General features: G+C 39.5%; 7 protein-coding genes across 8 annotated transcripts in view; 3 read left to right on the plus strand and 4 right to left on the minus strand.

Annotated features, from left to right (window-relative positions):
• Positions 1 to 4: 4 nt before the first annotated feature.
• On the minus strand, positions 5 to 1,184 carry LOC105273544 (serine/threonine-protein phosphatase 2A activator; the record flags this gene model as incomplete). Its single annotated transcript, XM_011316040.1, has 5 exons — positions 953 to 1,184; positions 784 to 869; positions 510 to 713; positions 206 to 423; positions 5 to 125 (listed from the first exon to the last, which is right to left on the minus strand). Coding segments are annotated over exons 1-5 (672 nt in total), but the record flags the coding sequence as incomplete, so codon positions are not given.
• A 61-nt stretch (positions 1,185 to 1,245) lies between these two features.
• Marcal1 (SWI/SNF-related matrix-associated actin-dependent regulator of chromatin subfamily A-like protein 1) lies at positions 1,246 to 4,630 on the plus strand. Its single transcript, XM_011315825.1, has 5 exons — positions 1,246 to 1,432; positions 1,515 to 2,487; positions 2,579 to 3,352; positions 3,439 to 4,474; positions 4,540 to 4,630. Exons 2-4 carry the CDS (start codon positions 1,540 to 1,542, stop codon positions 3,892 to 3,894), a joined length of 2,178 nt encoding a protein of 725 aa, XP_011314127.1. The 5' UTR covers positions 1,246 to 1,432; positions 1,515 to 1,539; the 3' UTR covers positions 3,895 to 4,474; positions 4,540 to 4,630.
• A 1,592-nt stretch (positions 4,631 to 6,222) lies between these two features.
• Positions 6,223 to 8,165, plus strand: LOC105273406 (ubiquitin-conjugating enzyme E2Q-like protein CG4502). The gene is made up of 4 exons (XM_011315827.1): positions 6,223 to 6,314; positions 6,673 to 6,984; positions 7,169 to 7,576; positions 7,743 to 8,165. The coding sequence occupies exons 2-4, from the start codon at positions 6,742 to 6,744 to the stop codon at positions 7,869 to 7,871; spliced, it is 780 nt and encodes a 259-aa protein (XP_011314129.1). The 5' UTR covers positions 6,223 to 6,314; positions 6,673 to 6,741; the 3' UTR covers positions 7,872 to 8,165.
• On the minus strand, positions 8,005 to 14,454 carry mnd (minidiscs). The gene is made up of 8 exons (XM_011315826.1): positions 12,955 to 14,454; positions 11,696 to 11,914; positions 11,308 to 11,578; positions 10,778 to 10,901; positions 10,261 to 10,461; positions 9,617 to 9,766; positions 9,114 to 9,291; positions 8,005 to 9,031 (listed from the first exon to the last, which is right to left on the minus strand). Exons 1-8 carry the CDS (start codon positions 13,208 to 13,210, stop codon positions 8,970 to 8,972), a joined length of 1,461 nt encoding a protein of 486 aa, XP_011314128.1. The 5' UTR covers positions 13,211 to 14,454; the 3' UTR covers positions 8,005 to 8,969.
• Positions 14,455 to 14,466: 12 nt separating this feature from the next.
• Positions 14,467 to 15,932, minus strand: LOC105273409 (uncharacterized). Its single transcript, XM_011315831.1, has 3 exons — positions 15,631 to 15,932; positions 15,304 to 15,562; positions 14,467 to 15,223 (listed from the first exon to the last, which is right to left on the minus strand). Exons 1-3 carry the CDS (start codon positions 15,790 to 15,792, stop codon positions 14,487 to 14,489), a joined length of 1,158 nt encoding a protein of 385 aa, XP_011314133.1. The 5' UTR covers positions 15,793 to 15,932; the 3' UTR covers positions 14,467 to 14,486.
• A 58-nt stretch (positions 15,933 to 15,990) lies between these two features.
• LOC105273408 (rab3 GTPase-activating protein catalytic subunit-like) overlaps positions 15,991 to 23,223 on the plus strand; it is a 10,793-nt gene continuing 3,560 nt past the window's right edge. Inside the window, exons 1-3 of the mRNA XM_011315830.1 lie at positions 15,991 to 16,313; positions 16,569 to 17,602; positions 17,691 to 17,905. Coding sequence (XP_011314132.1) covers positions 16,118 to 16,313; positions 16,569 to 17,602; positions 17,691 to 17,905 — 1,445 coding nt within the window. The 5' untranslated portion in view covers positions 15,991 to 16,117. The remainder of the gene's footprint in view (positions 16,314 to 16,568; positions 17,603 to 17,690; positions 17,906 to 23,223) is intronic.
• haf (leucine-rich repeat and fibronectin type-III domain-containing protein hattifattener) overlaps positions 17,924 to 23,223 on the minus strand; it is a 16,592-nt gene continuing 11,292 nt past the window's right edge. Inside the window, exons 2-7 of one of the 2 annotated variants that reach the window (XM_011315828.1) lie at positions 21,591 to 22,462; positions 21,029 to 21,344; positions 20,310 to 20,935; positions 19,791 to 20,223; positions 19,538 to 19,738; positions 17,924 to 19,039 (exon numbers count right to left, since the gene is read on the minus strand). In XM_011315828.1, coding sequence (XP_011314130.1) covers positions 18,753 to 19,039; positions 19,538 to 19,738; positions 19,791 to 20,223; positions 20,310 to 20,935; positions 21,029 to 21,344; positions 21,591 to 22,462 — 2,735 coding nt within the window. In that variant the 3' untranslated portion in view covers positions 17,924 to 18,752. The remainder of the gene's footprint in view (positions 19,040 to 19,537; positions 19,739 to 19,790; positions 20,224 to 20,309; positions 20,936 to 21,028; positions 21,345 to 21,590; positions 22,463 to 23,223) is intronic. The other variant, XM_011315829.1, reaches the window with a different exon arrangement.

Genomic DNA, 23,223 nt, shown 5'->3' on the forward strand with positions numbered 1-23,223 from the left:
CAATTAACTGTGCACTTCCCCACACAAAAGGCACAAATTGATAATCATCGAGGCTCCACACCCCATGACTACCTGCTGGTTCCATCCTGTACACCAACTGCAATCGTCTGATAAATTCCATATACCTAAAAACCCAACCACGAATTAAATTGTGAGTAAAATATTCTGGCATTAAAAAAATGCGATTGGATAATTTCTTAGTCACCTGCTGAATACTTTATTTACAGCAGCTACTTTATCGTCAGACTGGTAAGCCCCTATTTTGAATAAACAACAGAGGAACATGATAAAGGCCATTTCATGGCCCGTTCCGTAGTCAATGCGTGTCGCGTTACCGAATCCCTCGCAGAGGTATGGACTTAATTCAGGAATTGCTCTGTGCAAATCCTTTGGTAATACTTTTTTCAGTTCATCTTCGCTTCTCTGATAAAGGAAAAATGAGAAAAGATGACACGAATGTTACTTTTTCTGGTTAAATAACGGTAGAATATTTATAAAGCATTGCTGACCTCCAGGAGTCGCCCATGCCAATCTCGAAACGATTTATTCCCAAATCTCTGAGGCTGATCTGTTGGCGGAATTTCCGTTAGCCATTGGTCAAAAATATTCAACATCGCAACTGTGTTCAGAAGTGTTTGAGAAGCTGGATACTTTGAATTGGCGGCTTTGCCTTGAACAGCTTCATTCAGAGCCAGTATGAACCCCAAGTATTCCTGGAGAACATGAAGATGTATTCAAATTCAAAGCGGAAAAACTAACAAAAATAAATAAATCAGGGTTTACATTGTAGGCTTCTGATTTTTCCCATGTCACCATATCCTCCATGGTTTTTACCGCCTTCGTAGGGGTCTCAAAGACATGATCCTTCCCTGAAAATCCGTCAATAAATCCGTCAATCCATGAATTAATTTGTAAATTGTCAAACCGTTGTATTTGCAAAGACTCAACATACCCACAACCCCATGCTCAACCAAATGAGCCCCTGGCACTGACATTTTCCTTAAATAAAAACCTCTAACTCCAATATTCAATGAATTTTTTGAATGTTCAATGACCGAGTCATTGCTGTGCGTGAGTTATCTACTGAAAATATGCCGGGAAGCGGTCAGTTACTGTTGGAATGAGTAAATTTTTGAGAGGTTAAGTTTCAGTTATTATCTGCGCAGAAGAATATTCTGTTTATTTACACCCACCCTAACCTGAGAGAAAAGATTTTTCCTGCTCCTCTCCTATTGGACACTGAGAACATATCCATTTGCCATTGGTCGCAAAAGCCAGTACACATCCATCAGTAAAAATATATACAAACAGCAAAAACTATCGTGCAGAATGCTGCAAAATGTTGGCCTCCAAAAATTGTGTTTGCTGATATAACTCATGCCCTTTTTCATTTTCTAAACCCAAAAAAATTCACCACAAGTGCCATCGCCAGGTATTCACAGTCCCAAATTATAATCATTGTTAATAACAAATGAGAGGTTAACCGATACTAATATAATTTTCTAAACATGTAGCCAGCGGATCATCAAGACGTAAATAATGTACTCCCCAGCGGAAATTGAGAAGAAGCGGCTGCTGGCGCAACAAAAAAAGGCCCAGCTGACCCAAAATCGAATGAAAAATACTCAACCAATGAAACAATCCATGACCCCGACTAAAGGACGTCCCTTAAGTAACGCAGGTTTTAATAAATCGGGGAATAAGTACTCAGCCTATAACAGTTCTTCCCCCGGGGTCAAGAGAAAATGGGAATCAAAGGATACATCTGGAAATAATCCGAAACATATCAAGCACTTGACGACAGTTCCGCCTGACAGTTTTTTTGGTAAAACAGAGAGGCTTAAAGCAGTATGCAAGATGATAACAAGTGCTAGATTCGAAGTTGAAGTGCCATATCATACCCAACTCGTTGAATTCTTCAAGACAATTCCCACCAAATCGTACGACCAAAAGACAAAACACTGGAATTTCCACATCAACGATTACTCGTCATTAATTAACGGGATGAAATCCCAATTTACTGGGCACATCGATGTCTCGGGCATTCCGAATTTCATTCTCCAGACATTCAAAAGTAATCTGGAGAAGAAATCTGATTTGAAGGAGGTAGATCTCTCGAAAATAGATAATGTGTTGATATCCAAACTGATGCCTTTCCAGCGTGATGGAATTCTCTTTGGAATTGAAAAGCGTGGACGCTGCATGATTGCTGATGAGATGGGTCTTGGCAAAACAATCCAAGCCCTCGGGATCGCACATTATTTCAGGGAGAACTGGCCTTTGCTCATCGTCACACCGACATCAGTAAGAAATCAATGGTCAGATGCAATTTGCGAGTTCCTGCCATCCATTCCCTATCAGCACATCTTTCGTTACTCCAGTGGAAAAGATCGTCTTGATAAGGAGAAGATTACGATTGTCTCATACGATTTATTATCCAGAAATATTCAAGCTTTTGAGCAGAAAGCCTTCGGCTTCGTCATCTTCGTGAGTATTTGTTCACTTCATTTAATCTTTATTCTCAATTGAATTGAATTTCAATTGAATATTTAAGAGTTGAAATATTGTTGTCTTCCAGGATGAATCCCACACACTGAAAAGCCATAAAACCGAGCGAACAAAAGCAGCACAGCGAATAGCATCAACAGCAAGACACGTTCTGCTATTGACAGGAACTCCAGCCCTGTCGAGGCCCATCGAGATATTCTCCCAGATCTGCTTGGTGAAGCCTAACTGGTTGAAAATTCATGACTACGGTGTTCGATACTGTGAAGCTAAAAAAGGACAATTCGGCTGGGATTACCAGGGAGTTTGCAATACGTCAGAGCTTCAGCTGCTTCTCAAAGCCTCATTCCTCATCAGAAGACTGAAATCAGAGGTTCTAACGCAGCTCCCTGAGAAGCAACGCCAAGTCATCATGCTGGACCCTGAATTAATAAAGGAAGGGACCAAAGAGATGAAGAAAATGGCTGAAAGTCTTCAGGCAAATACGTTGAAAGGTTTCGAGAAGCATTCTGAACTCTTGAGGTACTATTCCGAGTCGAGTAAGCAGAGGTTGACAGCTGTGGGGAACTATGTCAGGGATTTGATCGATAAGAAAGAGAAATTTATCATCTTTGCGCATCATCAATGTGTTCTTGACAAAATTTCGGAAGTTTTGGATAAGAATGGGATCAGATACGTTCGTATCGATGGCAAGACATTACCAGACGCGAGGAAACAAAGTGTTGATGAATTTCAAGTGTCTGAGAATTGTTTAGCTGCTGTTTTATCGATAACTGCTGCTAATTCTGGAATTACACTGACTGCTGCTAGTCTCGTTGTATTTGCTGAGCTCTATTGGAATCCTGCGGTAAGATTCAATCAATTTTTCCAGTTGAATCGGAATATTTGATCGTTAGTAATATATAAATAATTTTTTGTCTGTTTATTTTCTAGGAGTTGACGCAAGCTGAAGCCAGAGTTCATCGCATTGGTCAACGAAATTATGTAGTGATTCAGTATCTCATAGCTAAAGGCACAGTAGACGATATCATCTGGCCTCTCCTCCAGACCAAGGCAAACTTTCTGCAGAAGGCTGGCTTGGACCAGAATTTCTCACTCTCTCAGGCAGAGCTCAGGCATCAGCCCAACCAGGAGCCCTTCACCTCTGAAGAGAAAAAGAATACTCTCGAGGCATTTGGATTTTCTCAATCATTTTCCAGCCAGGACGACGAATTCCTCACCCCTATGGAGAGCTTTACTGCACAAAAGGAGGGAAATGCATCTACATCAGCTGAAAGTGCTAAAAAAACTGTCGAATGTGATAATATTTCAGTGACCGAGGATTTCGCGAAATTATTGGAGGATGATGCGGAGGATTTCGAGAACATAGATCTTGATAATATCACCTGAATATTTATTTATCAAGGGGTTTGTTTCGAGGAGAGAACATGGTTTATATTTTTGCTAATAACATGTGATGTTTTTTCTATCATCAGTTGGATTAATCAATTTGTTATGCAATTGTTTCCAATTATTTTGTTATTATTATTATTTTAAGGAGTTTTATGACCAGAAAAAAGCATCATCAGTCAGGACTTTTTTTTATTTCAGTAGCAAAATAGTGAGGTGGTTCAGATAATTCGATAACGAAGAGAAATTTAATTATTAAACTCGATTCATCTCATTTACAACTTTATTATAGATATTTCGTGGACATACTCTTCCTTAAACGCTTGTTCTTTTCTATTCCCACATTTATTTCTCCCGTCATCCGGTGAGTTGAAAGGGCCAGATGTGTCGACATGGCAACGAGCAAATGAAAACAAACAAAAAAGCCATGGTACACTAAAAATGCCGATCCTCGATCTTTTTTCAATTCCCGTTGAGTTGAAAATAAAAACACGATTATTCGCTATTAGCACTTCAGTTGTTTATTTATTAATGACAGCTGCCATAGTTCTGCCAGTGATTATTGCGTATAATGCCGGAGGTAATTGCATTGCTGTTGTGATTAGAATTTTATTGATTCGTTCATTTATTCAATCAATTATTCAGGATTTTGGTTGAGGAATCGAATGTACCTCGAGTCTCCAAGGATTCGATTTATGTACAAGTATTTATTATTAGCGGAGAGAGATTTTAACGTACCACCAATTGTTTGCTCGACATTTTCCACTTATCAAGAGGTTCCGATTAAAGATGACTGCATCACTGTCAAGGTAAGACATCATGTTCTCTCATTATTCACCTCGCACGAGTGATTCTTTAATATAATATCTAGGTACGAGAGGGAGATATTAATAAAGACACAGTGAGGGATGTTTTAAAGTTCGAAACGAAATTCTGGAGTGGTCAGGCAATAAAATCAGTGAAGCTACTGTTGTGGTTTGAATTTCAATTAATGGTGAGTGATGCTGATCAGCTGTTGATCCAATTTAATATCACGTTTATATGATTATTTTAGGACATAATTCAGCACAAGGCTGAAACTCTCGTTGCATTTGACTCGATATTATCCCAGGACTGTCAGAAGCTATCAATAATTGGGAATTTAAAACTCAATCAGAAAGGAGTAATTCGTAGGAATAACTTTCCTGAAATTCCAACAAATAAAACGGTCGAGTTGACAGAGCACTCTCTGGACGAAGTGCTCTCCCACTATGCCAGAAAATCATGTGAGTTTCAAGGACTTCTTGTTATTATCCTTTCAGATCTGACGTTGACCTTCTCCTTGATCTCCAGTTTCAGCGGAATTAATAAATACCAAAATGATGCGACAGACTGGTTTCGCTGATGATATGCCGATCACGATATCAGCCGAGATTTTTTACTCAGAGCAACTGTTATATTATCAGCCTTCCATATGGGAGGAGCTCAAGTGGGCATGGATTCAATATTTATCCATGTTATTTGTGACATTGTACTTCATCAAACGTATTTTAAGAAATCTCTTTCTCCGAGGTCGTCTACGAAGCTATATAATCGCTCCTTGGAAGAAGGAAGTGTAGAATACCCACGTCACCTAAATAGTCTCCAATTTTTTATTTAAAAAATCACTCCAGTAGAATTGTTTCATTCAATTATCTAAAGTGTCAAAAATTGTAATAAACTGTTTTATAAAATCCCAATAAAATGTTCCAACGAGTCTTGTCGATTTCCAATTAATGTTGAGTAACCAAATTTTTCATAAAAATCAATTATATTATTGATTGAACTTGAAAAAATCACTGGTTTATATAAAAAAGTCCTATAATACTTCCTTGTGATTCAATAAAAAGCGAGATAAATTCATGATTCCATAAAAAATTGGATTCCATAATTTTGGTAGTGAAATGTTGATGGTGTCCTTGGGATGGGGACGAACCAGGGCATCCTTGATCCTGAAGGAGTTCGGATCGAATATCAAGTGCAGTCCTTGGGATCCTCATCGTCAACTCGTCGTTATACATCATTTAACACCGAGAATACTGGCTTTTCGGATCGATATGCAAGACTCCCACCCATCCACCCCCAGCGTTGAGCCGAGTGGATGTATCTTCGTGTGTGGCCACATGAACGATGAAATTATTTCAGTGTGCGTTGGTTTATCCCTCTTGGTGCCTTTGGACCACTTCACTCCGACGTTGTCGACGTTATAGTCACTTTCTCGTCCAGTTCTCGGCCACTGCGGTGTTCAATGAGTCTTGAGACTGCGCGTATCCACCGGGTTCTCCATACATTCCCATCATTTGCAGATGGCCAGTGTATTTTCATTTTTATATAAATCTATAAAATAATCTCTTAAATAATGATTTAATGAGCTTCTTCTCAGATCCCCTGTAAAGCTATGGGTAAGACTTCTCCTGTTTATTTTACAGTTAATTTAGACAAAGAAATTTAAAATGCTAATGCCAATGACTTCTTCATTCACAAGGAGCAGCTTTGGCTTTTCATTTTGATTTTTTCCTGTGATGATTCCACTGGAGAAGTGATTATGTTTGTGAATGAGAGTGGGACTGATTTAAGTTGTCAAGGAGATGAGTGCGTTATCAGTTTTGTTGTTTATTATGATAAGGTGGAAGGGGGTGGAATTGTTGGGGTAAAATAATTCGTGGAGTTGTACCTGATTTTCTCTTTTATTTTGTGATGGTTTTTCTTTTCGTTGTTGAATGCATAATTGAGTAGCACTTGTGGTGATTTGAATTTCAGCCTAGAGACGTGATCGCGAGAGACTTGAGACTATCCGAGAATATTCTTAGAGCTTTGTATTGATAAGAGATGACGACGAGGTCGAAAGAGAAAGTTGTCGCAGCGTTCAGGAAAATTTTCCGGGCGTCCGAGAAGATCAGCGATCAGGAGGGTGCGAGCAGCTCGACGAGTTCACCTTCTAGACGAATTCTGAGTCGTCATCATCGTCCGGATGCTGTTACACCCTCCGATGGAACTGTCCCAGACAATCCTGGGACTAGTCACACTGGCAGTTGTTTCTTCAAGTCGAAAAAGAGTGGGAACTGCTCCCAGGTAGTTTCCTCACATTTTTGTCAATCGACACACGATTATTCTATTGACATTGTCATAAAACTTAATTATCTGCTGAACAAATTGATCAATTAAACTGGAAGAACGGAAATATTAAAATATTTAATAGGTTTAAGAAAGCTAGATAAATTTTTGAGAGGGTTTTTGATTTTGCAAATGATTGCAGCCTCCAATAAATATCCCAGAACGTGGGGTGCGTCTTCGTCGGCTGATGAAGGAACTCAGTGAGATTCAACGGAGTCAGCATCGCCGTGACTCAACATTCACAGCTGAACTTGTCAATGACAATCTCTTCGAGTGGCACGTGAGACTCCACAAAATCGATCCTGAGAGTGAACTCGCTGCCGACATGAGGGAACTCGATATTCCACACATATTATTGCATGTAATCTTCCCTGAGACCTTCCCATTTGCACCACCATTCATGAGAGTCATATCCCCGAGAATAGAGAAGGGTTTTGTAATGGAAGGTGGTGCGATATGCATGGAGCTCTTGACACCACGAGGATGGGCGAGTGCTTACACCATTGAGGCTGTCATCACGCAATTCGCTGCTAGCATTGTCAAAGGACAGGTGAGTTATCAATTTTTCATCTCAATTGTGCGAGAGTCCCTAACAGGCAAAGTTCATGTAAATTCATTTATTTATTTATTTTATTAGCCATTGAATGGCAGAATGAACTAAATCGAATCTTAATTGATTTATTATTTGTTAAATTTGTTTGTTATTTGCAATAAAGGGAAGAGTAGCGAGAAAACCGAAGACGAATAAAGAATTCAATCGTCGTTCAGCTGAAGAGTCCTTCAGGAGTCTTGTAAAAACCCACGAGAAATATGGATGGGTAACTCCACCGCTGGCTGAAGGTTGATCGTTTCCTCCAGAACAAAAAATAAAATACATACCGCAGGATACGGCCAAATATTGAATTCTTATCCACTGAAAATTCATCCCACTATTTTTAAATCCAGGGAAAAATGGAAAATTGCATTGTCGACTCGTCGTAAGAAATTCGCTTTTGCGCGACAAATTTTTATTGATAGATTGAAAAAAAAAACACATTGTTCTAGTTTTTTATGGCTGCCAAATTCCTTTGTACCACGTACCACGATTATGTAACACGTACAATCGTTGATTACAAATGTCCTATGATTTTTCTTCTGAACTCTTGGAAAGGCACTTTCCCGTTATTATCATTGCATTATCAGTAAAAATGTAAATTTTCACCTAATGGGATAAATAATTCTAGAATCCATATCATATTGGCTTCCAGCTGCAATACAAAATGTTTATATAAAGAAGCTTATTTTAAACTAAAGATGGGCTGAAAGGGAAATAATCGCCTCGTTGTGTGAGCAAAAATCCACACTGGTGCAGCGATTTGCCTCTAAATGAAAAATTGCTAGTCATAATGTATTAAAAATAAGTATTATACTGTATGTGCCAAATAAATAATTATGTCCCAAAAACTAAAAGAAAATTCACTTATCAATAAATACACTAGTATCATCTAGAAATGTCGTGGGAATGTGTCACCTAATGATTTACAAAAAGAAACGAAATTATTGTCTGCGAAAGGCTTCGGAATGTCCAAAATTATGCGTCCACTTGTCTGTACAAATGTTACCTTGATGATTTAAAATTTCAGTTTAAAATGTCTCTTACACCGAAATGATGAAGGCATACTTAATCGAAATCCGAGGGGTTTGAACTCTCGTTATCACAAGTGTAGAGTAAAAAGGAGTTATCATTCCGATGCAAAGTCGACGATTTCTCGAGCACAATGGTATTTGCCACAATAATGAGCAATCTATAAACTTAATTGGCCCCAGCAGTTCTCAAGCAGAGATTCATCATTGCAATCGATGAGTTTTATCAATGTACAAACGTTCCTCCATCGTTGATGACTCAGCAATCAAATGGGCAGAACATGCAGTTTTGGATTATGCAACAAAATTTATCTATTCTCTTAATCGTCTTTCTCTTCAGGAATGCACATGAATAATTTAGCGCATGTCGTGTTGAATTTCTCTGGATAAAAAAAAAACAGTAAAAATACAATTCAATTAATTCTGGTAATTGATAAATGGATTCTATATCGTCGGGCACTTACGCGATGAATTGACAAGCCACTTTGGCTTGGTGGGCATCCAAATGAAGACCAAATACACTGGAATTCCAGAGAGTATGATGATTATTCCTATTCCTACTTCCCATGGAGTTATGTAAATCGGGAATGTCACGAGGAACACGCAGATGATCAAGAAGATTATTGGGAGTATCGTAGGTACCTGGAGAACGGTCCAATATATTAATTAACATTCACGAATTAATGATATTAATATTATGAAGATTAAATCTCTTATTTTTTATTGATAGAAAAAAATCTATACGATATGCGGATTTATTTCGGTTTCTTCACATTTTCATTTTTTTTTCTACTAAAAATATTATATTTTACGGAAATAATATGAACAGTGGAGAAATATCAATATCATGTCATCTGTGATGATAAGTTTTACCTCGAGGGCTCAGTATTAAATGCGCGCGCTCCGCACGCGTCCTTTATTTAAATCGGCAAATTCATGTAATGAGGAAAAATATTCTGTAAATTACCCTGATCGGTCGTTCGAGATTGGGTTTCTTGTGTCTCATCCACAGTAACCCGGAGACTGAGAGTGTTGTAAAGAGAGCCTCAACGAAGCTCACGTAATTTATCAGCGAATAGACGTCCTGTATTATCAGCAACGAGAGTGTGATGATGCACTGGAAACGGAAACGATCATTTAGCCCAGCTAGTACTGGAGTTAGAGCACCTCCACACAATCACTTGGGCCCAAATTATTGGCAAAACTAATGCAAATTGTCATTAAAGAAATTGTAAGCAAATGGAGCCCTTAAATGCAGTCACGGACTCAACAGGAGAAATAATTTTTCAATAATTATAGACAATGGTGGGAGCTGTGTTTGCACAAATTGGCCGACAAAGGGACGGACTATATCTCGACTTCCGTTTGACGAAACGACAAAGAGTCGCCAGATGAAAGCAGCAATTTAGTATCTCCCAATGCGATTAGGATAGTTGGTTAAGGGATAAGTACTTCTAATGAAAGTTATTCATGGACGTTCTTCTGAGAGCAATTTCAATCTCTCTGACGAAAATATTAATACAATGATATATTCTAAAGTAGCTGGACGCTGACTGACTGTCTTGAATGCTTACGTACTGCCTAAAAGTAAAATAATCTGACTCTACTTACGAGAAATATGAGCGATGGCATTGGTGTCAGGTTTTGAATGTTTATAAGCGCTATTGCATTTGGAAGGTGTCCATTTCTAGCGCCAACGAAGAATAATCTTGACGATGCAAAAATTGCACCGTTCAGAGCACCAAATGTCGAGCAAGCAACGAAGACTGGCATGATCCAGGACATGGGGCCAAGTAATTTATCCCCAAAGGTCTGAAAATATTTAACAATTCCGGAGTGAAGGGGTAAAATCGGATTTTCGTGGAATTTGAGATGATTTTAATTCTCGATTTGCTTTAAAAACTATGAATTTCTCGTGGAAACTTCCAACAACTTTTTTCCAGATGATTAAATATCCCACAAAAAAGGCGTTTTTATATTTCCACTCAAAATGAATAGTTCATTAATATCAATCGATCCTGATGAATGGTAAATTCGTCTCGTGTGACTCTATCACTCCTCTGCCAAACAAAATACAATGACTAAAATAAAATGATGGAGTGAGGAAAAATCGGAGGGTTGGACGCACCACTGCAACAGCATTCGACGCCAAAATATCATCTCGCGACAATACAGCGAAATACGCAAGATTCACTAAGACATAAATCACGGTGATGAGTGGTAGGGAGATGCAAATAGCATTCCGTAGATTTCTGAAAGCAGAGAAAAAAAAGTCCCTCTTAGAAAATAAATAATCCATTGACAGATGAAGCTCTAAATTCTGAAGGGAATAGAACGACAGGTATATTTTTTTGTAGCGTTTTACAAAATCTTTTCAGTCCCGCAAGTACCTCACCGAGTACCCAACGCGAGGTATTCTTCTTTCATTCGCAGATAACTTTTCATACTTTCCCTCAAGGACAAACTAACCGTCGAATTTTCTAAGGGGGCTGGCACCTATTATCGTGTGCCCCTGCATTCACTTGAATAGCCCGTTCTGAAAGTCCTCAAAAGTGAAAGCCATAATAAAGACGGTGATACACCCCTTGTACCCCATATAAAATCTCTTCATTACTTCACGGCAAAAAAAAAATAAACATCTCGTTACTTGATGTTTACCTGTAGGGATCCTTGAGCTCTTCGGTCACAAAATTTAAGTAATTCCATCCAGAGTAGGAGAAAAGGCCCGAATAAATAGCCAGAGCCAGGTATCCAGGCTCCGTATTGGTCCCCTTCATCGGTTGAGAGAAGGGTACAGAGTCATTGGTGGAAAAATAATACAGTCCAGTTGCTATAATAATTATCAGTGCGAATATTTTTGTTCCAGTGAAAACGTCCTGTACCCTCGTTGCCCATTTCACATTGTAGCAGTTGATCGCTGTTAAAAGACCTGTTCGCGGAAAAACAATTTCCCTTAATTGACTAAATCAATGATCAATTGAGAATAAATGAAATATAGAGTTGAGGTTTGCTGATTTCTTGAAATGCGAAATATCGATGTACTAACACGTTACAACAGCTGCTAGAAGTCTCACAGCGTCGTGAGGGGGTTCACAGCCAGACCAGAGTGGCTGAAGTATATACTGAGCAAATGTCAATGCTGTTATTGCATTTCCAGTTGGTACGAGGATGAATAAAGCCACCCAGAGGTACAAAAATGCCGGTAGACCACCGTATGCCTCACTTATGTAGGCGTAATCTCCACCGGATTTCGGTATCATCGTACCTGAAACAACAAAAAATCATAATCTTCATATGCATCCTATTTTACGGCTCGTTCTTATAGCTTTTTTTGCTGACAGTATAATTAATTATTAAAGCCTCATCTGTGAACGTCATTCCTCCTTAATCAACTCTTGTCGGACGCACATCTCCTTTAACGAGGAATATTATTTAGCAGTTGTTACGTGAGTGCATTGCACCGAGCAACGGATCGATGATGTCCACAAAATGTTCACTGCAGCTTGCATCAGCGTCATACCAGGCAAAAAATTTCAACTTTCCTTAAAATTATTCTACTTCTTTATTTACCATATTTCCTCCTGCATTCCCTTCTCCCGTTTTTGAAGTATTAAATTTATAGTAGCTATCAATACTCGTTATTGGTTTTTACACGCTATTGCATAGAAAATAATTGATCAATTACGGTTAGAAGCTCAGAAGTGAGTTGAATGGATGAGGTAGTAAAAAAACACGAGCCAGGGGCCACAATTCAGGTAAAACGACGTGAGGTGATGCAATTTTTGGAACACGTTGCTGAACTATTACCGAAACCCACCACCTATTACTTTTATTTCCATTTTTTATCTCTATCTCCCATTGAAATCTTCAAAGCCGGAACTTTTTTCAACAATTCGATAATTTCTAATGATTAAAAACGTTCTGCCTCATCAATAATAATTATTAAAATACAATTAATTACTATAAATGTCAACATTTTAAACCAAACAAATAAAATATAAATTAAAAAATTCATTGCAATAAAAAAAAAGCAGTAAATGAGTTCGAGTTGACTAGGCCCTTCGGTTTTCCGGACATATCTCCGAAACCAAGGTAGATAACGAGATTACCGTAATTACCGTTTTTACAGCTTTTTATGGGTTTTACAGAAAAGATAGGAATGGAAATTTAGCTTATCTCGCATAGCTCCGGAGATATCTCGGAAAAACCGATGAAAGATCTAAATTAGACTCACGGAATTGACTCATTGACTCTCTCTTTCTGCATAAATAAAATCAAATAATAAAAATTCAAGGGAAAACTCACCAAGTTCTGCATAACATAATGCACCAACGAGTGACAGCACCCCCGAGAAAACCCATACGACGATGGCCAATCCGACACTTCCACTGGACTTCAAAACCCCTTTGGGTGATACAAAAATACCAGCACCAACGATAACACCTACGATAATAGCCACTCCATCCAGCAGTCCCAATTCTTTCTTCAATTTAACACTCTGGACTTCCTTAGGTTTTCCAGGAAGAATCTGCCTCTCGGCTGGTGCAACCTTGTCTGGCATTGTTCTACGATTTTATATTCCCTTGAGTCGCGATATAAATAATAAATAATGAAAAACAGCTACAAAAGATGTTGACCGATCGACAGCTCGTCGACAAGTGTCGAGATAGCTTCCATTCGCCTCGGTATTATCTTAGAATTTTTGAAGGCACACGTGGAGGGAAAACACTTAGAACGACTCATAAACCGCCTATTTCGGGCATTGACTGGCTAACACGTGCTCAGCATCTTCTTCCACCACTTTGCCATATGGCCAAGAGCTCTCATTGGTCCGTTACACCAATACAATATGAACAATGTGAACAATCAAATCTAAATATTCAAATCTCAAAATATCGGAATATCCCCTTCCTACTTCACCATTATCTCTGCATACAAATTATTTCTTCTACACCAGTGAATTGTTATTATCATCGCACTTGAACATTTTTTTCAAATACTTTCCCTCGTCATTTTACCCACTGAAACTTTACCGGTGGATGATCACATCGCTTCTAGTCCACAGATATGGGTTTTATTAATTCCGGCAATAATGTGCTCACATGCAGAATATTTACGAATTTTATTCACTCTTCCGTTCAACTTCTGCGACTCAAATTATACGCAGAATGAGACTATCAATAGTAAAACTCATGGTTCAATTTTCACTGTCGATATTCAATAATATTTTGTATCACGCACTTGTGTTATTGAAGATAATATTTACTCAGAGTGTGAGGCCGTAGTGGGACGAACGGTGAAACGATAATAATGAAAAATAGGGTACGAGGTGTTTTTGGAGTTGAATAACAACTATTTCTTAAGAGTTAGCTAGAATTTGAGATAGTCGAAATAATATGATGAATTAAATTGATTAAAATGCAGCAGGGCTCGCAGCAGCAGCCCACACGTTACTGGAAGTCATTGACGGTGTCGAAGCCCTCAGGAGGATACCCTCGATTCAATTATGGCATAAGCGTACCACTCGTATTAAAATCATTTTCAAATTGACAGAGTCAGTTTAACGTGACATCATATACTACTACGCCACTGCCTCTCCTCCGTCCCATATTTCCGGGATTTTCCCTGCCCCATCCAACAAAATCCTATCGTCAACTTTCATTGGCTTATTTTTTTTTTCATGATAACCCAGTGTTCTACTTCCTAATGCCGTTTCGTTGAATGAATTCCAAGTCATTGGATGACAAACTCTTGCCTCGAAACGTTGAGAGAATAATATCCGTCCCGCGGTAAATTAAAATGACAAATGCACACGAGTTCAGATGGAAATGAATTTTCTACGGATTCGCCTTGGATCTGACCTCATCAGCTGCTTTTCTCAATCTCTCGGATATTTCTTTCATCTTCGCACTGCGCTTTCTTTGCTTCTCTAATTTTTTATCAGAAATATTTTTCACTCCGTTGTCCTGTGAATCCACTGATGCTTGACTCATTGCATCGGAGTTCTCATTTTCGACATCCGATTTCTCAGGGGATTGGTCTTCCCTCAGAAGCTGCACCTCAGAAAGATCACCAGGATTGTCACCAGGTGGACAGGACTCACTCACCTCCACCTGGTTGTCCACAGGATTCTCTTCAGGATTCTCCTCAGGATTCGCCTTGGAACTGGAGTCCTCTCCACTTTCTGAATCTTTTTTAATTTTCCGTCTAGCCCTCTGTTTAAAAACATGGAGATACCCTTGGTTTTTAATCTGCGAGGATTTGGGTGATGGTGAGATATCTTCATCGGGTGGGATGTTGTCTTTCGAAGTGGAGGGGCCTGGATCGATGACCATGGATGGGCCTGGATCGATGACCATGGATGGGCCATCGTGTGTGCTTTGATACTTAGATACTGGGGATTCCTCTGCACCTTTAACTTTTGTCTGATACATGGCGAAAGGATTTTCCTCGTCAGATTCGGAATCCGGTTCAATCCCCTTCTGTCTTTTTTCCTCTCGAATCTTCTGTTTTTCCAGGTACTCGTTCAAGGCCTCCAGACGCTCGTCTCGCATCTCCTTCCAGAGATTAAGAGCTGTCCAGAAATTTATCGATTAAAATTCAATTGATTAAGCTGATAAGGAGTTGAATAATAACTGAATAATAACTGAATACCTCCTTCCTGATAATTTGGGGGGACACCAGCCTCTTTTAGTGCTTCCAAATTCGGAACGCATTGAGAATTATCTGAGTCTCCTATAACTTCCAGTCGGGGTTTCACAAATACTCTCTTCATCTTGAGAACCTTGCGGGTCTTCGTGGAGTATTTGACCTTCGGTGTGACGTCAAACACTGGGTCATCAATGACAGGATTCTTGTCTTTTTCGAAGAATAAATAAGTGCCAACAGCCTCCTCGTACGTCCCTTCGTAGTACTGAAAAAATTATTGATTTAACATTGATAAATTATTAACAATCATTCGCAGTGATATTGCACTCTTACTCGACCATTGACCCTCATAATTGGATGTTCCATATCCAGTCCAATCATATCCAGTTGGAGTTTTTCCTTCGAAAAGACATCACTCTGAGTTGTCCCTTCGAACTCGACGTACACCAGGAGTTCGCTTTCGTCCTCTTCTAGGGGGGAGTCATCTTCAGACATCTCAGAAATACTCAGCAAAATTTATTCCACTTTCTCCTGTTTTTCTCGAAATTAATTTCGTTTTTATTATTAACTCTTAACCTTGTGGAAAGCTTTCACTCAGTCAACAATCACACATGAGGTAAATGGAGCACATGGTCGTTGTTGCAGGGTAGATAAAGAAGATATCTGTCTCAGTCATATTCAAAGTCATCTCCAAAGAGGTTAGGTGTCAATTGTCTGTTGATGTGAGCTGTCAGGCGAAGAAAAACCATCCGTCAGAAGTTGAACATATTTTCAAAGTTTTCGATATCAACAATATCGCGTGAATGTTTCATCAGTGAATATGGAGAACGTGGAAATTGAAGATTTTTATCATTATGACTTTACAACTGCAACAGAGTGGGAAGTATTTATTGCAAGGCTGGAAGAAATAATGCACGAGTGGAAACTGCCCCAGACGAAAATTGGGCCTTCCTTGAAAGCTAAGGACTTTGTCAATTTGTCATGGGATGAACAATCAGAGGAATTGAATTTCGCAGGTATTTTTATTTAAATGCGATTATTCGGAGTTCTTAATCTTCTCGATATTTATTCTCCTGTTCTTCTTCTTACTTTATTCTTCTTACTTTATTCTTAATTCCCAACTAATGAAATGTGGATGAAAATATTTTTTGGAGAAAAATCAATTATCAATCGAGAAATTCAATTAAAGATATACTTTTTAATTTTTATGTAAACATAAACATTTATATAACAACCCGCGACCTGTACGTGAATTCAATTTTCATTTTCAGACGTTGGATTTGTCCTAAAACATTATAAATTAAAAATAGAGGATGAAGGAGAGGAGGAAGATGCTTTTCGTGAGAGTACCCAAACGCACATCGATGTTCTCAACATCTCCAACGATTTTCTGAGGGTTGACGGTGACCACATGAAAATCGCCAAATACTACGGTCTGAGGGAATTCATAGTTCTGGCTCCAACCAAACGAATGGCAATCACAGATGAAACGAGATTAAAAATTCTCATTGGCTCTTTGACAATCGCAGCTAACAATGCCAACTGTGAAATTCCAGCTCTAGTTCAAGGCCAAGAATTGTGGCAGCAATTCTACCTCGGTATCAGCGTTGGGAGAGGAACAATGTCGCATTTAGACATGGTGCATTTGAAAAAAACACCACCTCACTGTAGACACCTCACAGGCTTGCTGGCCCTTTTCAAACAAAAAGTCAACAATGACTGTGGCATAAGACTCGAGCCAGTGATGGTCTCCGTGAGATTTTCTTATCTGCTGAAAGATTGGACGAGTCACACGTGGACACAAGAACCCCCTGACTTCGATTTTATGCAGGGGGAGACCGTTGGTGTCGCCGAACTGGGAAAACTGCCCTTCGGAGCAACTTTTGATCCTGTTGGAGAACTCAAGCTCTTCACCACTTGGCCCCAGATGGCCGAGAATGTAGTGATAGACAGTGAAAGTTTCACGGATTTAGAACCCCAACTTGCACCAGAATGGTCTGCAGTTGTCAAAATGATCCCCTCTCCAGCTTGCCTCCTTGGAGAGTATCTAACCGACTTTCTGGCACTCTGCAACAACCCCAGGAGTCTCGTAGAAATGCTCGGAGATGCTGCTGCCTACATGGATAATTCAGATCAGCTGTTGAGCTCTGCTTTCAACAGATTAACTGAATCCAGTATTCCAACAATATCCAAAGTTGTCAATAAAGTTCCGCGGAAAAACAGTAAAAATGTGGATGGACCTATTGCTGAGGAAGTCATGATACCTATACTCTATTTTCTCTTTCCTGATGCCGAGGAAAATCCAGTGGGTTTAGTATATTTATCAATTCATTAAATTATCAAGAGAAAATTAAATCACCAGAATTGTTCTGTTATTTTTTCTTTTTCTTTAGAAATCTCCATATGGCGATATGAACAGTTACAGTGGCGACGACGATTTGTGGAAAGGAATAAAAACGTGTGCCCTTGAGGGATTAGTCTGGAGATTGGCTATAGTGGCAGCTCACTGCACCCACAATCTGGGAGGTGCTGTTGCTTTAGCTCAACTCTGGCATGAGTTCGTCCAGGAAATACGTTTCCGGTGGGAACGTAGCATTCTGATCCCAGGGTGAGTAATCCCCCATCAAGTATTTCTTGTGAATTAAGAATAATGCACTCGTATATTTGATTCAACGGTACATAATTTACAAATACTGGGATTAATTGCGTTACAATGGTTCTCGCATTCGTTATTTTTCTATAATATTCGCGTCACGAATGGGTTTTTTATAAAAAACATTATTTATAGTTAATATAAATGAAGAGTTTATGCAGAAATCCCATTAATTGAGGAGTACCTACAGTCTTTGGAAGAGCCACATGTCACTGATTAAACATTTTAAGAGTATTTAACAATAACGCTGTCATGTTGGAAGGATTGCGGTGGAGTGGCCTGTAATCTCATCTAAAACTAATTGTCGATGAGAATTTCACTAAATCTGTCCACTCATCTATCGATTAGTTGAGTCTTACCTTCGAGTATAAAAAGAGAATTCAGTAGTGAAGGGGTAAACAACAGTCGACTTCTGCCTCAATCGAAAATTCGAGGAATATCTGTAAATCTGAGGGAGATACCCAGATTTCGGTTCCGTTTTCTTTTCAATCGATTTACTACTGTTTACCTTTTCGATACTGAATTTATTAGACACGTGTTAGATTATTCTAGAATTAACTACAGAATTTTCAAGCACCAGATATCATTCTTCGAGATCTTCCACATTGAATAACTCCATTAATTCACACTCTAACCGTCATAATCTATGTTTATCTATTTTAATTATTCCAAAATTGACTTGGTAGTCAAAAGTGTCCTATATAGTACATCTATTTTCACCCTTCGAATTCAATATTTTTTTCCGCTAGTGAACACTCTTGAGCAATGCACGAAAAATATAAAAAAAAAATTGGTTAACTTTCTAAAGTGGTACAAGACCACTTCTCGTGGTTGGATTTCGTGACATGTAAATGTCCATGTCATGATCTGTCCAATTATTTTCCTCATAATTATTGAGTGTGTGAGTTGAATCAGCTAGGCTGTATCTGCTGCCAGGACGAGGCGGTGGATTCTGCTCGATGGTACGATTTCGAGATCTTGGACGTTGACGTCGTGCTGATGCATGGGGTGGTAAATGATTTCCTGGGTATCCATTACGTGACATTCTATCTGAAGCGGCCGCCAGTGATTGTCGGGACTGACGTAATTCTGTTCATTGGGAATCAACGATATTAACATCTGCACTGATGACTCAATTTATTCTCGTCAAATATCCATTTGCTTGAGAAATTGAGGAACAAGAAAAGCAACAGATATTCGCCAAAAATAAATTATTTCCTTAGTGTACACGAGATTGTACTGGTGCTAGTAGAAAAAAAAAACGAATTCCATCCCAATTTGTCGAGATCATTCACCCGAATTGCTAGAAGCAACAAAGCATTAAGGATATCCAAGTATTTTGATTTTACTACCACTGAATTTTTCGGCTTCTCTTCAAAAGCTTCTCCACGAATGCACTTAGTGAATTTGTTAATGGAATACCCATAACTCTTCTTCAATCCGTTGATTAAAAATTGACTGATCCCGATAATTTCTCATCCCGCCTCATTTAAATTCCATTTTTGAACTCACGAATACAATTATTGGAGTATAAATCGTTAAACCATCTCAGATATCCTTAATTGAAAATAGAGAGAGCCGACAAACCTGGCCGTGTATTGACGAGATTATTAGCAAGTGCAGTGTTTGCAAAGTAGCGTGATGAATTGTTGGAAAAGCTGTGCTGTGACTGTCCATCGGCGATTGAACGCGTTGATATTTTACCGCCATAATGGCTGGCCTGAGATCTCACATCGTCAATGCACGAGGCCCTCGTGATGGAGCCTGTGAATGAATTTTCAATGAAACCTTTAAAATAAATAAGCACATGGTCCCATTAAATTCTCATTGATTGATTTACCCTGGCGATCGATGGGGAATATCCTCGGCCTTGGAATGCTTCGATTGCTGTACGCAGACACTTGGTCCCATTCCTTCTGGGCATTATACGCACTGAGAGTGGCCATAGAAGCCAGGGGCCCAGCTGGACTCGGCGTTGGTCCCACATTGGAGCAACAATTGACTGGCAATCCAGATATTGGTCCACCACTTTTAGCCTGATCCAGACTGTGGATGGTGTGCAATTGTCGTGCCCTTCTTCTATTAGCAACCACAAAGATTATCACAGCCATTACAATCGTTGCACAGATAGCAGCGCTTGCTGCTATCGTTATCTTGTCCATATTTGAGGTCGGTGAGGGCTCCGTTCGTACCTCTCTGCACTGATTATAAGGTACATTAGCTGGTGTCACGTTCGAGTCCTCGAGGGAGAGAACGCAGACGATCAAGCACTCCTGTTCAAAATAAAGTCGTGAAAATAAAGTTTAAATAATGGATTATTTTAAGAACATCTGTGAATCTCAGAAAGAAAATAACTCACATTATCCGGCACATTTTTTATTTTGAATTCTCTCTCACTGGCATCGAGTGGTGGTGCCTGTTTGAACTCGTTGTCCCCGAAGACCCTGTAAACAACTCGGAATTCGATAGCCTTGGGGGACTGGCTGTCCCAGGTGATGATGACAGTGTTGTCTTGTCGGATGACTTCCTTGAGAATAATTCTGTCGGTATTTCTGGATTTGTAAAGTGGTCTTTGATCGGATGAGGCGAACACCATCGGTGGTTTGGGCTGATGCTGATGAATACTGTGATCTACACCTGGTGGTGGTGCTCTCGGTGCCTGTGTGGTTTTTACGATAACGACATTTCCAGTTCTTGCGACAGTGGGACGACTGGTGATCGCTGTTCTTGGAGATGTCGGGGATACGTCAGCCTGTCTGATATCAGTGGTAGATATTGGGCTGGTGAATGACGTGGAGTAAGTTGCATTTGTGTAAATAGCTCTTGGAGTGGTTTCACTGGTTGTTGGGAGAGTTGTAGATGGTGATCGTGTTGTGGGTAAAAGACCATCAACTACACCAGTCACCGGTCCCGTTGGCTCCTTGGTATCCACTGACTCGACTGTTCCAATGCCTATTATCTCCGAAGGCCTCTCGCACATCATTTCTGTAAGATAATCATTCATCTCGGGATTACAATTACGGACAATTGTCGGAATGCATCACAACTAATGCTAGTGTCAGTCAGTCGTGGAATTACCTTCAGGATCAATATTATAGAAACTCCTTTCCTGCAACCTCAGGGGACTCCCACAGAACTGGGGTTTCCTCTCACGACTCGTGACTTGTAAATCCTTGGTTCTTATCCAATTGGCGATCCACCGTAGTTTACAATCGCACACTAAAAATCGTCCACCCAGGCTCAATCCCCTGAGAGTGCCATTGAGAGTGGCAAGGGCTTCCTCTGGTACTGTCGACAGCGGATTTCCATCGATTGCTAGGAGGGTGATCGAGGGATTGTTGTGGAAGGCATTCACTGGGAGTTCTGTGATGAGATTGAAGCCAATGTCCAGTACCTGCGGCGAGAAATCAATTTACTAGTCTATTTCCCTTTTACTATTTTTCCCTCACTCTCTCTTTAAATTATATAAAAAACAATAGAATACTTGATGTTTAATTTAATTTCATCATAGCGTAAAAATAATTGAAAATAAAAAATGAACATGTCATGAATTTCCTTGAATGTAATGTAGATATTCAGTGCATTTAGTAGAATTAATTTTTTTGTCGGTTGTTTGTAATTTTTTGATGGAAAAACTCACCCTGAGATCGTGAATACTGCTGATAGCCCCAGTAGGAAAATCAGGAATGAGATTATTAAGAAGGCTGAGTGAGCTCAAGGTGTCTTTAACGCCGTAGAAAGCATCGGCGTCGATATTCTGGATCAAATTCCTCTCCAAATTGAGTCCAGTTAAGGAACTCAAGCCCTCGAAGGCTTTTTTACCGGGTGCCCCAGGCAATTCCTTGATACCATTCTGCGATAAATCCAGAAAAGCGAGTGTTCTCAAGCCTCTCAAAGCATCTGGCACAGATTTCTGACGAGTGCCCTTTAAATTGAGATTCTTCAACGATTTTTCAAGGCCCCTGAGTGCCCCAGGAGCCAGTGCAACGTCGTTATCAGCTATTTTTAGGGTAACGAGTTTGAGATTTTGAAAGGCATCATTCTCAACCCTCGTAATGTTGTTCAATGAGAGATCCAGAACCGTTAGATTACGGAGATTTTTCAACGTCGACGTTGGTACCTCGATCAGCTCATTGTCTTTGAGATTGAGAGTCCTCAGAGAGCTCTCCTGACCCTTGAATGCATCATCCTCTATTGTTTTGATTTTACAACCGGATAATTGCATATTGTTGATACGCAGAGTCGAGAGGGAGCTATTTTTAAGAATACCGATGGTACTGTTATTTATGTAAAATAAATCAACAGTTGTCTTGGCGGCATAGTGTCTGATGGCTGATAGAAGCTGATTAAAGTCAACAATGTCACATTGCACTGATAGCTCTCTCGCTAAATTATAATCGCAGATGCAAGAGCTATCCAATTCGGTGACCTGAGTTGCCCATGGGCATGGGGATGTTGCCGAGGACAAACCGATTATTACAGCTAGGAGCAAACACTTCTGTGACATTTCACCTGCAACAAAACAAATTATTCTCTCAGGCTTCCAACTATCTCCAACTGTCATCAATTGTCAGCAATGGTATCAACGAAAAATATCGCATTTTCCCCCGAACAATTTTTACCTTTAAATCGACATTCTTCAGGGCTAGGAGAATACTCATGTCACTGGGGTTCTTACAGGAAAAAATGATGTGTAGCCTTGAAGGAGAGTCGTACAAACGTGAGCAATCTCATAGGCCAGACCCGTTACGAGTCAATGGCCCGAACGCTGGGTTTGTCTCAAACTCCCTCGGACACCATTTCTTTATACCTGTCGATGATATTATACAGCCGAGGTACTCCCGTTACAAGAATTCTTCATCTACCCGAAAAGGTGAAAAATCTGGTCGCGTGATTTTTCCCTCCAGGGAGAATACATCCAAGAATTCGCAGGGAACTTCATTCTCTGGGGAATTCATGCTTTTCGAATATTTAATGGATTTTCCCTCGGAGTTAATTACTTCGTGAAATATCTATGGATCTGATTATTATTAAATTATTACTTTATCCGATTATAATTAATGAGGGGCGGCGATTTATGGCGATTTTTTTTTTTTCAATTAATCAATTCTTTAGGCATGATTCAGCGATTGGAAATCGTGCGACTTCCACGATTTCCACGTGGATCATAATTACTCGGATTTTTCAATGGTTTTTCTGCAGTTTAATAGAGCGTTGCGGTTTGCGCGAATGGTATAGAACAATTTCAATGTCTCTAACTGTTTTATTTCATT

The sequence above is a fragment of the Fopius arisanus genome, unplaced genomic scaffold (genome assembly GCF_000806365.1).
Source record: "Fopius arisanus strain USDA-PBARC FA_bdor unplaced genomic scaffold, ASM80636v1 scaffold00005, whole genome shotgun sequence".
NCBI classification, from domain to species: Eukaryota; Metazoa; Arthropoda; class Insecta; order Hymenoptera; family Braconidae; genus Fopius; species Fopius arisanus.

Excerpts from the sequence above, each read along its gene's own strand:
- Marcal1 (XM_011315825.1), top strand. The coding sequence starts at position 1,540 with ATGTACTCCCCAGCGGAAATTGAGAAGAAGCGGCTGCTGGCGCAACAA. Across the intron at positions 2,488-2,578 it reads CCTTCGGCTTCGTCATCTTC|GATGAATCCCACACACTGAA; the intron begins GTGAGTATTTGT and ends GTTGTCTTCCAG. Across the intron at positions 3,353-3,438 it reads AGCTCTATTGGAATCCTGCG|GAGTTGACGCAAGCTGAAGC; the intron begins GTAAGATTCAAT and ends TTTATTTTCTAG.
- LOC105273406 (XM_011315827.1), top strand. The coding sequence starts at position 6,742 with ATGACGACGAGGTCGAAAGAGAAAGTTGTCGCAGCGTTCAGGAAAATT. Across the intron at positions 6,985-7,168 it reads AGAGTGGGAACTGCTCCCAG|CCTCCAATAAATATCCCAGA; the intron begins GTAGTTTCCTCA and ends AAATGATTGCAG. Across the intron at positions 7,577-7,742 it reads CTAGCATTGTCAAAGGACAG|GGAAGAGTAGCGAGAAAACC; the intron begins GTGAGTTATCAA and ends TTTGCAATAAAG.
- LOC105273409 (XM_011315831.1), bottom strand. The coding sequence starts at position 15,792 with ATGTCTGAAGATGACTCCCCCCTAGAAGAGGACGAAAGCGAACTCCTG. Across the intron at positions 15,563-15,630 it reads TTATGAGGGTCAATGGTCGA|TACTACGAAGGGACGTACGA; the intron begins GTAAGAGTGCAA and ends TAATTTTTTCAG. Across the intron at positions 15,224-15,303 it reads CCCAAATTATCAGGAAGGAG|CTCTTAATCTCTGGAAGGAG; the intron begins GTATTCAGTTAT and ends ATTTCTGGACAG.
- mnd (XM_011315826.1), bottom strand. The coding sequence starts at position 13,210 with ATGCCAGACAAGGTTGCACCAGCCGAGAGGCAGATTCTTCCTGGAAAA. Across the intron at positions 9,767-10,260 it reads TGCCATCGCTCATATTTCTC|TGCATCATCACACTCTCGTT; the intron begins GTAAGTAGAGTC and ends TTCCGTTTCCAG. Across the intron at positions 9,032-9,113 it reads GTGGCTTGTCAATTCATCGC|AGAAATTCAACACGACATGC; the intron begins GTAAGTGCCCGA and ends TTTTTTATCCAG.